Genomic DNA, 13,463 nt, shown 5'->3' on the forward strand with positions numbered 1-13,463 from the left:
TAATCATCCCATGCAGCAAATATGCATCTAACGCCTACCATTGCAGGCACGTTAACCCAGACCTTTAACTGGTTGCAATTTGTTTTTTTAACAGCGACCCCATCAAATCCAGATTGGAAGCATCACAACATTTCAGTCATCTTGGAGAGTCAAGATCCTCTGGGATCCCTTTTATCTCCCATTTTAAATAATATCTGTATGGTAAACTGCCAAAAAACTCTAATGATGCTGGGCCCACAATATGTTCTAGGTCTCCCTAAATGGAGTATATTTCTAGTACGTGTCCAAAATTGGCAAATCATCCCACAGCACCTAATTTAGTAGACCTCCTGAAGTTCTCAATTATATTCAACTATTACCCTTTTTCAGTGGTCAAGCAATGACTGTTTAGTCCCCGCAGTAGCGGCCCTCTGACTGGACCTCTCCCAGATGCACTGCAGTGTGAATGACCATAGGCACTGCAAATGACAGCTGCATGGGCCAGCACTGCCTTTGTATGCGTGATGTCTCTGCCTTGGTGATGCACACTCTTCTCTTTAACCACTCGAGGAGATTTCCATTGTGGTCTAGTGAGGTTGTTTCCATGTACTCACTGCAACCAGAGAGCATAGAAAGCTGACACAAGAAGCCTGCTGCTCTATATAGGCACTGAGAATGGGACAGTGCCGCCATCATCCTTATCAACATTCTTACTTCCACATCTGGCTGCTGACATGACATTTATAGAGGAAGGAATGGCTGAATGTACAAAGGAGCGCTCTATAAATCAGACCGCTATTGGATAGTCATTTCTGCAGTTCTCAGGTTTTCAATGTTGTTATTACTCAACATTGCTTGTAACCTTTCAAATGATAAATGACTTTCCTCTGATGTTTAAATACTAGTGTTTCTTATCAATTTGACAGCATGCATTAAAGTGAATGAATAACATCACAGGCTAACTTCATTATGCATAAAATGAGTGTATCACCCAATTGGCTCTAACATAGCTTTACTTCGGCAAAAATAAATTCACATGACATAAAAGCATTACAATATAATACAGCCATTAAACATCTTTGAAACATCATATACATAATTTGACAATGAGTAAAAGTTATTTCATATAAATTCCTCAATAGTATATTCATATATCAGATTTAATTGTAGTCTTCCTTATGCAGAGAGTCCCCTCTATTTATGATTTCAGACACCAGGTTTTAAAAGCATTCTTAACGCCCAAAAGACATGAAAGCAGGTCTATATTGCCATAAGTTAAAGTTGTGTAAAAGTGGAATTAAACATATCTTCCTTAAATGCATTTACGAAGGACAAAAAAAGGAAGTTTTGTACCCACAAAATAAGATCCATGAAGAGCTAGAAATCTAGCATTCGAATCAAGTCCTGAGTGCCCTCCCATTCAGGAATCACTGCGTCTATAGGCAAAGGCAGACTGGAGGGATACCTACATATCCGGGACAGGAAAAGGCTGCTGCAGAGATACACAATTAATTTCAATCAACGCACACATGCAATGATGAACACCTCACTACAGTGCTGGGGCACGTAGAGGCAATCTTGCCAACATTTTCTGACAAAGTGCTAACATTCTTACCTTAACATTTTTAAGGTCGTGTGTAGTAATGATGTCGGTGATGTCTGCTGCATGGGTGATAGCTGAGCGGATGTTGGGGAGCATCAACTTTACAAATCAACTTGAGGAAATAGGGAGAGAACCTTACGACAAACTGAAGCCAAGTTGATTTGTAAATACAGACCGGTTCAGAGCGGTATGAACACGGCCCGTGACATGGGAGTTTTCTTGTGATATGTTTATAATGTGATTTGGGTTCTGAACTCAAATATGCCAATACTGACTTTTTCGTATGCTTTAATAATGAACATTACCCTATGGTAGTTCTTCTCTATTGTGCATGAGTGATCCAATGCTGAGTTCCATGGTTCCATAGAATTAGATTTAAACCATAGGTATATATGTACCGGGAAGTAAAGGTACCTACTTGATTAGCAATATCACTTTTTAAGTTTCACCACGCCCGTGTTATCAATTTCACTCAAGCAAACACGCATATTTTCAGTGTTCAACAATGAAGACCACCATAATGGGAGTTTTCTTTCGACTTGCATACAAGGGATTCATTGTGATGTTGTATTGCTTCTTAGTATGAGATATCAACTGGAGCTTTATTAGGCACTGTGAAGTAAAAATACTGAATAGATTAGTAATGTTATTGAGTAGGTATGTTTCATTGAGGTTATTTAAGGACATGCGCGATCATGCGCTTCCTTGTTTATTGAAATTATTGCGCGACGTCAGCCGTCTTGTATCACTTTTGTAAGTCTGCTCATGTATTCGTTATCAGATTCATTCAAGTGAACACGCAATTCTTCAGTGTTATTCAACAGTGAACACAACCAAATGGGTGTTTTGTTTCCTACTTGCACACAAGGAATTCAGTGTTATGTCATATGATTTCTTAGTAAGAAATATTAACAGTAGCTATATTGCGTATGGTATAATACTGAACAGATCAGCAATATTATTTAATAGGCATGTTTTGTTGATTTATTTAAGCATACACGCGATCAGGGAACAAAACAAAATGGTGGCACTCTTGCCACGCAGAACGCTGCGTCCTAAACCCAATGGAGTACTGGGCCTAACTAGCCTGGTTAATGTGAGGTCTTGCTTTGGTAGATCATATGCTGATGTGACAGTGATGGCATAGAGTTTGACTGTGACTATTCCTTTTTCTGTCTATTTGTTTTATACTCAAAGCTGAAACTGAATTTAATTTGGGTAACCACCATCGTATTAATTAAAAAAAAATCTGAGTAGTAGTAATGGTCACTTGGAATTGCAGTCAAGCTATTTGGAGTTATGTGTCAACATTGGTTGAAGAATAAGGTGGGTCAGGGTTGACTTCAGTTGTGTACGGAACTATTAGTTTAAGATTGATGGTAAATTTGTAGGTTTGTTTGATCTTTCGGATATGTACATTATTTCAGATACAGAGACACATTTAGCTAAGAATATTAGTCTGCAGACTGTGGGGATGTTGATAGCCTTACAGATCTAATTGAGGACTTGATAAATATATATTTTTATACTTTGAGTGACTACATGCATCAAGGACTTAACTATCCATTTAGGTGTAGTATGGTTTGGTGGTGGATTAAGGATCGGTCTTGAGGATTTTTTTGAATGCTGTAATTTGGGTTAAGAGGTGCTGCACACTCGACCTCAATAAGCAAAATTGTTGGAAGTGTCAGTTGTTAAGGCATCATGAAGGAGACACAGACAACTGAATTCAAGTTTTGGGCTATGGACTTTAAAGCAGGTTGGAATAAGGCCTAACTTGCCTAATGCCAAAGTGGGATTTCCCTACCTAAATAAAATAAGCATTGTCTGCGTCAGGAAGTCCAAATTGTCTATGTCCAAAACCTAAGCTTGCCCTCACAGCTATTTGTATACAGTGTGTAGGGATGTCAGCGTCAAAACAAGATTGTTCAAATAAAAGTTCAGAGCTTCTTCCAGCTTCTTCCAGCTCGTAGTTTGGAAAGGGTTTTCCCTTCCCCAAGGTTTAAGATTGTTTACAATGCAAAGGGTTCCCTTCCCCAAGCTTGAAGACAGTTCACAATGCAAAGGGGTTCCCTTTGGCAAGATTCAAGATAGTTCACAATGAAAAGGGCTTCCCTTCCCCAAGCTTTCAAGTCTTTTAGCTTTTCCAACAAAGAGTTCTTTGTGATACTTTCCAGCTCTTCTGGTTTCGTTACCTTTCACCAATTTCACAAAATACAGTTCCTTAACTTTTGTTCACATCAACTTTCCTTTATATTCATTTACAAACTTGTTTGCAGTTATTTTAAGTGGCTTTCATATAATTAGGTGTTCTCAGTCTAGGCTGCCTTAGGCATTAAGAAATCTGACCACATCTCCAAGACCAGGAGGGATGCGCACTGTCTTCCCATTAGGGCCAGAATCCTTCAAAACTCTCTGTGTCAGTCACAAATGTATCTCCAAGAAAGCCCCCATTTATCTCAACAATGCCATCTCCCATAGCATAGCTACCAGATCTTTAAGATTCACCACCAGCACCCAACTAGCTGTTTCTCGCTTCAAGAGATCCAGGGCAGGGGGCAGCAGTTTCTAGTAGCGGCATCCAAAATCTGGAACTCTCTCCCCATTGTCACTAGAAAGGAGCCATCCCATCATCTTCTCAGGAAATCGATAAAAACCTGGCTCTTCCATACATTCTGAGCAAATAGCAGACCTGCAGCCCCACCACGTTGTCCACTCACAACAACTCAAAATCCCCGCCTTTAACAGAGTCAAAGCAGGAGGCTCAAGTTTTGAAGTGCTAGCACCAAAATCTTGGAACGCACTTCCGCTCAGACTTAGGAAAGAAACCTCCCTCATGGCCTTCAGAAAGGCCTTGAAAACCATGCTCTTTAGTTAGACCATACTCTCTCCGCTGTTATGCCTATAACCTCACTACTTTACTGTATAACATGTATGCCAACCACCAAGTACTAAACATGTAAATTTCATGTATGTAACAGATACACGTTATGCTTAACCTAATACCAAGACTTGATCCCACGTTGCCCGAGGGCTGTTGTGCTCTTTATAAATGGAAATAAATAAATAATAAATAAATGCTGTATATCTGGATTACCCTGCAAAGGCTCAGCCCATCCAGGCAGTGAGCCATACGTATATATATTGTAATCTAAAATGTATTGTATGTTAATATTGTATGCAGTGAGCCCTATGTATATATTCAGTAATCTAATTATGTATTGTTTGTTAATATGGATCTGCCCTAGTGTCTCAGCCCAATCATGCAGCGAGCCCTTTGTCCATAAACTGTAATTCACGTTGTATTGTAATGCATCACTGACCTTCCCTGTAACCAGACTTAAGCCTTCTGTAACCTATGCCGTGATACCTGCAGGTTTTGGGCGTATAATAAATGCAATAAATAAATAAATAGGCGCAGTTGTCGGACCACACGGTCCACCCATTACAGGTCATGCAACTAACACACCTGTCTTGTCTCTTCTTCCTTGTATACACGTTGCCACTGTTTCAGCTCTACAGTGGTACTTGGCTTATTCCCATTTCACATCATCATGATGATTTACCATTGCATGTTTTGCCCGTATTCATTTGTTGCACTTCCACATCTTTCTATGGCTCTTGCCAATGCTTGTTCTCATAATTTACAGTTCCTTTATAGCGAAGGAGTTTCCAAAACTGCTTTCATTCAGATCAGTTTTCAACAGTACTTGCATTCATTCTAACCGGTATTCAAAAAGTGCTTATTTTCTTGCTTTCATTCTCCTACTCCTATCAAGGCTTACAACCTCCTGTTGGCACTTGTTAGAGCTTGCTTAAACCCACATTTCCATGTAATTTACCTTGGGGTTTCACTCGGCTCAGGTTAGCTTTTCTTTCATCTCTTTTACAGTTCGGTAGTCACAAAACCTTTCGCTCGGTTTACTTAGCAGTTTTATGTCAGCGTGATTATCAAAAGTATTCAGTAATTTGACTGTGTTCAAATTCGACTGGACCTGACCTGCAGCAACCACGCGGGCTACACCTCAGGGTCCCGGAGTCACTCAGGCTGTTCTGACTCGGGTGGCTATTGCTTCTCTCGGCTCTGCATTCCTCTCCTCCAGGGTCTCCGCTGCCTCTGTTGTACAGAGAGTGAGTCTCTCTGACTCCATGAGGTATGCACACCAGCTCTGCTACCAGAGACCTCTCAAACGCTCCCTCCACAATCATCTTACGCTGCAACAACTCTGCAGCTGGTAGGCGCTTCAGGCAGGCGTCTCTTTGGTTCCACCTCCAGCTTCTCCACTAAGCGTTTCACTGATGATTCTCTTAGCCTCACCTGAGCAGGCCATTTATACCATCCCCTTGGATTTAGTGCAGGAAATATTCATTCATTACATAACGATATTGGTACTCAGTATCCCTCTTCCTTGTCTCAGTACCACAGTGTTCCTTTCAGGAAAAACAGGGAAGGCACTAGTAATAGCCTACAGAGGCCTGGGGGATGTCAGACTCATTATAAAAGGCAAATGGGGGCTGCCGTGTCTCACCCAAGGGTGCCTCATCCTCACTCCCCAAGACTCCTTCACAAAGATGATCTTTCCTATCATATCCGTCCCCAGGGTCAAGATCCGAAAGCGACAGTCTTTCCCTGGCCACCTGGGAGGAGGATATATTGGGGAAAGAAGTGAGGACACCCTCAGATTCCTCACACCATATGTAACTAATATTGTGTCTTTCTCCTGTCTTTCATTCCCCACACACCCATCTCTATCTCTATTTTGAAAAAATCTTTATTTTTGTTTTCACTAATTGTTTGAAACTTTTATCCAATTTCTTGGGTTGAAATGTGTGTGTGTGTGGTATCATGAATAATACAAATGGGCGACATACCATTTAAATTGTCCTATCAATCTTTTTTTTAATTCAGTTTTGATTTGGACCATGCAATCTTCATATTGTCTCATGTATTTGTTGGATGTATATGTTTGTACAAGGCATGGTATTACAGCCCTGAGGAGGACCATGAATGGGTCGAGACGTGTTGGCTGTCTATTAAACTCTATTACGTTTAAGTGATGATTATTTGAATACTAATTGAATGCAATTTGATTTAATATTCAATAAATGTGGGAAGGGGTGGCGCAAGTGGTCAGGTTGTTGAATCTACAAAACATAACACCCCTACATGATGCCTTGATGCTAACAATCCAACCCCTCAATGACATCATGTGCTGACTGACCTGCAAAAGAAATCCTTCATTATGATTGGCTGTCACACTTCAATATACACAAGGATAACCAGCTAATTGGACCCTTAGTTTGGAGACAGCGCGAGTGACAATATCCCACCGATATTGCCCTTGCCCCTCTTGCCCCACTGCACATGATCTGCTATGACCCCCAGCTCCCCTCTAATAGCACAGTGCCAAATGGGCTTGAAAAACATTCAGGACACCATTGCAGGATTTCAATTTACTGTATTTAATTTGCTTTTGTACTGTTAATTTGACCTGGGCTTCCACGTACATGGCACTGTGGCCTTCACGTTGTCGGCTGAGAACGTTCTGGGTTGGAATGTGTTCCCTTTCTCATAAGAAAGAACTCCCTTTGCAACAAATGGTTGGATATTGTCTGACATCTAGCTATCTGCACACTCTGCAGAAATAAAACACAGCTAAAAAATGAAACTTGCAGCCTTTAATATGGCTGGCTGAGAATGCATTTCTTTTGTGGGCCTACACAAAAATGGCTGCCCTGTTTTTCATATATTGCTCATACACCCGCTACCTAACAAGCGCAACACTGCCTCTACATATGACCCAAAGACCCCACCTTTCAGCTCTGCTACTTGCCCCATATAAGTGCCATGCACCCTACCATTTGACCCCAAGTCGCTTGCTCGTGTACGTTTCTACACCGCACCAGCTCCCTGACATCTACTACACTGTGCACACCTCCTCTCAGCCCTGACATCCCCACTTGTGACGTCACCACGTTACGTGACCCTTACGTGGCCATGTCACTCTCGTAGTTGGTAAGTGTGCCCCCCTTGTGGGCGTTGGATCTGGATATGAACAAAAGGAATAGGAGAAGAGCTGGGAACAAAAGACCATCCTTGTGGGGGTGGCCTTCACAGGCTGGGTCCTGCAAAGTCAGTCTTTTGTTGCCTGTCTTCGGACCCTGATCCAGTCTACCTCCCACACGGTAGCAATCGGCCTAAAAATAAAACATTGACATTAGATCTATGACACCCTATTTTGCAGCGCTGACTTGCAGTTGATTGATCTTTGGCTTTCGCCTCTGGATAAAAAATACATATGCCCAAGTGACACATGCCACAACTCATAGTATCATACCAGCATCTAGGGTGACTGCGCTACTTCCAGTATGGACACTTCAACTCCTCAGGGTTTTCATCTTCCTCTCCCTCATCTCACCAACGCCTCAACATCCCCTTCTTGTAGGTGCCTTATTTAAGACCACTTTATATTACATGAAACTGTTAGCATACCAATCCCTTTTTCTCTGCTTCCCTCACTCTGTTCTTCCCTCTATGATTGTAAAGCGCTCCATTGCTTCCTGAAGCTAGGTGCACGCGCAATAAATACCCTCATAATAATAATAATAATAATAGTAATGCTAAGCAATCCACCCGGAAATGCTATAGTTTGGGAGATCATGGAGGCATTGTTTTGTAACAAGTGGATTCAAGTGTGTATGATATGCAGCAGCCGGGATATGATTTGATGCCCAGTGTTTCTGTTGATTATTTGTTGACCTACTTCCGAAGGTGACAATGGGCATCATTACAACTTTGCCGATCCAGAATAAATGGTGGTAATTCCAGCACCAGTATTTTTCACGGGCCGGCAAAGTGCAAGTATGCCGTGGGGGCTACGGATCTCCTGGCAGGCCTGACCTGCCGGTAGATCAGGCCCCCACTGGCAGATAAATAACTGAATCACTGTTACCGGTTAAGCCAGTGATGATGGTTCAGTATTTCCCATCCCATGGAGTCGTATCACTCCATGGGATGGGAACTTACCGTCACTACGTCACCCGTAATATCTTGGTAATAACGGGATATCGGGTGGCGGAGACGATAATGCAGCTTTCCTGTTATCCTGGTGGAATTACCAGCAGGGTAGCGGGAAAGTTGTAATGACCCCCATGACATTATGTTGAGACTAACTGCCATAAGGCTTGAGAATTTGTTGCCCCTATTTTTCTGTTGCTTTTGATGGGGTGAAATTACTAGAGTATTTATGGGTTTAACAGTGATAATACTAATGTACCTGTCACTCCTTTTCTATGTATTGTACTTGGCAGGATGTATAGTGTCATCTTTGCATTGTTTTTTATTGTGCAAGGACCCGCCTACCTTATTCAAGCTTCTAATTTTATTAAGAGCTCAATTTGATTCAAAGTAGCAAGGCATTTCTTGAATAACCACATTAAAGCACATATTTATTACAGGGGTCTTCAATCTGAGGCCCTCCAGATGTTTTGCAGTGGGAGTCCCAATGTTTTTTCACCATTGTCTATGCTGGTTTGAGACGGTGGTACTTGTAACCCAAAACATCTGGGGAGCCAAAGGTTTCAGGCCCCTGGTTTACTAGAAAAAAATCTACATGCCTGTCAGAAAAAATACCAGTGATAGTAGACATAACCTGTTGATGCACCACTCTTACAAGCAAAGTATGGCGATCATGAAATTCAATGATTTTTCTTTTTTATCTTAGCCGATATGGATCCTAAGAACTTGTCCTCTGTTTGAATTGCGTATCTTTTCTTTCTCTTTTAGAAAGTCGTATGATCCTCGATGCCTTTGCCCAACAGTGCAGCCGAGTTCTTGGCCTTCTGAATTGTGGTGGAAAACTGCTGGACTCTAACCATTCCCAGTCATTGATTTCTAGTATAAAACAGGAAGCCACTGGCTACAATGAAAGACCAGAGCAATGCCACCGTGGGAATGGGCTGCAACACCAGACTTCAAATGGTGTAGGCATAGAGATGCAGTACATACAGAAGAAACAACAAACCTCTGCCTTCCTTAGGGTCTTTACGGAATCTCTGCAAAACTACCTACTTGCAGGAAATATTCCATCTGATAATATCTCTTCGATAAATGAGTATGGGCATTTGTCAGATGCAGACCCTGGCTCAACATCTCCAGTGCACCCACTGGCTGGATGGACATCACCAGCAACCTCTGAATCACATGGCCATCCCTCTTCCTCTACTCTTCTTGAGGAGGATGATGAGGATGAAGAGGAAGGGTACTGTCCTCGATGTCAAGAGCTGGAGCAAGAGGTCATTTCTCTGCAACAGGAAAACGAGGAACTTCGGAGAAAACTGGAGAGCGTTCCAGGTAGATTGTGTTTTTTTTCTAAAATAACTTATCTTTTTTCTTTGCCTAGTTTACTACATACATAGGCACATGTTCAAAGTGTCGCATGAGTGTACGTTGTGCCACATGGAATGAGGCGTTACCATGTGCAATTTCTCAAATTAAAAGTTGCAGACAAAAGAGGAGAGTTCAAAACTTTGTTATTTACAAGATTTGACAGGTGGTACAGAAATCTGTCTGTCTGTTGAGCTGCCACAGTTGTTCTCAATTCGATGTCAGTCACAGTCCTGTCACCTTTAGAAGACAATAGGAACTTGTACTTAATAGCTTAGAGCCGTGACATACCACTTGGAGGCCAAACACTCCTGCATGATGGTGGAATGAGTTGTGGATAGAAATAGTTGTAGGCTGTTCAATAAGACTGGCTTCCCCTCTCCATCTCAGATTTGCGATAGCATCGCATCCATACCTTCCCTTGATGAATTGGTTTAGACGGTAAATGGCTGACTGAAATCTGGTGCTATCCATACTGGTTGATGACATAATGCACACTTCAGGTCTTGGTAGGCATTAACGGCAGCTTTATATTGTTTTAGTGGGAAATGTGTTTGTTCAGCAGTATGTTGTTTAAGACATTGGCTTTGGTGGAAACTGGGGAGTAAACGACAGAAACCAATCCAGGCCTAAAAGGATTGTATGGCCTGTACCTTTTTGACCAGAGGCTTTATCAATGCTTTTCCAAACTGATATCCTTAGTATTTTGCTGATGATGTAGTCGGGGAACAGTTGCTTAGGTTGACCATTAGACCCACATCCATGAGGGCACAGCAGTCAAATCTTAGGTGCTTTCAGTAGCATTTGCATGTAAGACTGGAAAGTTACATCATCACGGTAGTAGCTGGCACATTCTGTTTTGATGGTCCATCAGCCATTAGAAGGTTGTCAGTGACCCATCTAGTCTGAATGTTAGTACAAAAAGCTGTGGAAAAGACTTGTAGCATGACAAAGTTATTTTATCTTTACAAATTTGTAACGCGCTCCTCAGAACCCAGAAGCATATGGGCGCAACAAGGACAGACAATAAAAAACATAAAACATGGAGCTCAGCTGATGGGGAAGCGGGGGCATGGTTATCACAGAGGCATTTACGAGTTAATTGTAGCTTCTGTATAGTTATACTAGTCTGTATAGTTATACAAGTTATACTTCTGTATATCCTAAAGATGGAGTGGCACCTACCAATACTCTTTTGTGAGGTGTGGCAGAGTCCTGTCCTGACCATGTCCCAATGTACTCCTCTGCCCCTCCCCTCCCATACAGAACATGGTGATTCAGAGAAGGTAGACATGTATAGGAATTTGTAACTCGCCATGCACTTCTTCAGTGATAACATGTTCCCTGTTCCCTGAGGTCAGGTCAAGTCACCCCAAGACCCTGTCAAGACATCCTTTGACCCCGGGAATGTCACATCCCTGCAACTCCTCACACAGCAGAGAAACTCCCCATGTACCTAAATGGGACCACTTTCCCTTTTCCCTGGGATATGCCAGACAATGGGTGTGCCACATTTGTGCAAACCCCTCATTCAATTACCTGGGAAACCAAAATGGAGAGACACCCCACTTCCCTTTCACCCATTTAGCAGCAGAACTTTCACAATAAAATCCTTACACAGACCTCCAACGCACATGAGCAACCCAAAGCAAAAATCACTAGGAAAAGGATAGAAAAGAGCACAAGGTGTCCAAGCCCTCATATCACCCCTTACTACCCAGAAAACACACAGCATGCTGGGCAATTAGAAAATGGGCTGCCAGACAAACAAACACAAAACATATGGTGGCAATCCAAAATGGTCACCAGGCCTTTCAAAGTCTTCCATCCCTAGTGTGGAGCTACAAAGTATCATGGCCAATGAGATCAGTGCCACGAAACAACTGCCTTCCACAATGAATGCTCAGAGTGCTGTAGGATGTGGATCAAGAGGAGTGTAGCAATTTGGAGAGCTAAAAGAGCTTGGAGGCCTGCCACTGCTGAGAGGCCTGGGAGCTCTAAAAACCCAAGAGAGGTGAGAGACCAAGAGATCCAGGGGGGTCACGTTAGAAGTCCAAGGACCCTAGAGAAGCTGCAGAGGAATCTTGCGAGACCTGGACCTCCCAAAAGAGAATAGATGAGCATGGCCCAGGAGGGGGGGACACGACAGAGGGTGAGAATATCTGTGACTGTAAAAGGGAGCTGGGCATTATATCCTGAGGTTGTGGCAGAGCAAGCAGTGTCTCACATTCCTTTAAAGCAGTGGTCTTCAAAGTGTCGGGCTAGCCCATCTGGGGGTCGTCAAAGGGTGTACAGAGGGGGCATGATGCTCTTCCAAAAGGACTAGAGTGATTGATTTGAATAGGAAATACAAGCATCTAAGGTGGCCCAGCAGCAATATTTTTACTCAAGGTGGGGGCTCAGCAACAACCTTTTCAGTCAAGGGGGGGCTCAGCATAAAGAGGTTTGAATACCACTGCTTTAAATAGAGCTTGGCACTAAAGACCTTTGTGACAGGGTCAGGGACTTAACAGTGTTACAGGGGTGGTGAGGATCCATCTCAGCCCCGGGCAGGAGGCTTACCAGGGTGCTTGCCAGAGCTAGTCCTGCCCCACAGGGGGTGGTGAGGGAGTTGGGCAGGCCGCAGTCTCTGCCCCCTCTTTAAGAGCAATTTTACAACTGTTAAGTACCACCTTAGATCAACACCTAACTACTGAACCACAAGCTAGCCAGTGTTTCCTCTTTTGCATCCTAGGCTTGCTAAGAACAGAATCCCTTGTGACAAAGAAAGAAGTAAACCGCTCACCAACGAAAGAGCCGGCGAACCGCCAGATAGCAGAGGGGCGCTCGACAGCGACCAGCAGTGCAGAAGCTCACGCCGCTAAGCACCCGACCTCAGAAACAGAACTGGATTGAAGCAGGGCACCTTTGCGGGTTACCCGAAGAACCGTTGTCGAAAAGGGAGTGGAGTTTAAAAAGGGTTTTATGTGTTCTCAAGAGATCAAGGGGTACTTGGATGTGAAAGTGTGTGACGGGTGAGAAAAGGGGTGGAGTGTGATTAAGTGCGAGGGTAGGGGATTAAGTGAGACTGAGTGAGCGACGTGGATGAGTAAGTGAAAGGAAGATGACTGAGAGAAGCAGAGGTGGAGGGGAGAGTAGTAGAGCGGGTAGGGGAGCGTAGCGGAGCCGGGAGGAGAGAGTAGCAGAGGGAGAGAAAGAGGGAGGGAGTGAGTGGGAGGAAGTGAAAGGAGGCGAGTAAAAGAAAGGCAAAGGAATGACTGAACACCAGGGCAAGGAACACACGTATGTGAGAGATTAAGACCGAGTGAGACCTGGGTGACTGGAAGGGGCCAATGTTTTAAAAAATTCATACTGTGGAACCCAGGTTAGGATCCACCTACATTGACCTTGGAGGGTGTTAGTGAGATAAGGAGCTTGCCTTTAGGCCTTGAGCAGAAGTCAGCTGTAATTTTAGATAGTAGGGGTTACCGAATTTTAGTGAGCACCCTGGGATAT

The 13,463-nt window shown here is 43.1% G+C and overlaps 1 protein-coding gene across 2 annotated transcripts in view; it reads left to right on the top strand.

Moving 5' to 3' along the window:
- BEND4 (BEN domain containing 4) overlaps window positions 1-13,463 on the top strand; it is a 489,416-nt gene that overhangs the window by 159,683 nt on the left and 316,270 nt on the right. For both annotated transcript variants that reach the window (XM_069631743.1, XM_069631744.1), the window contains exon 2: window positions 9,369-9,935. In XM_069631743.1, the coding sequence (XP_069487844.1) occupies window positions 9,369-9,935 (567 nt within the window). The remainder of the gene's footprint in view (window positions 1-9,368; window positions 9,936-13,463) is intronic.

Source organism: Ambystoma mexicanum, chromosome 6q (assembly GCF_040938575.1).
Source record: "Ambystoma mexicanum isolate Mex_15411 chromosome 6q, UKY_AmexF1_1, whole genome shotgun sequence".
Lineage (NCBI taxonomy): Eukaryota > Metazoa > Chordata > Amphibia > Caudata > Ambystomatidae > Ambystoma > Ambystoma mexicanum.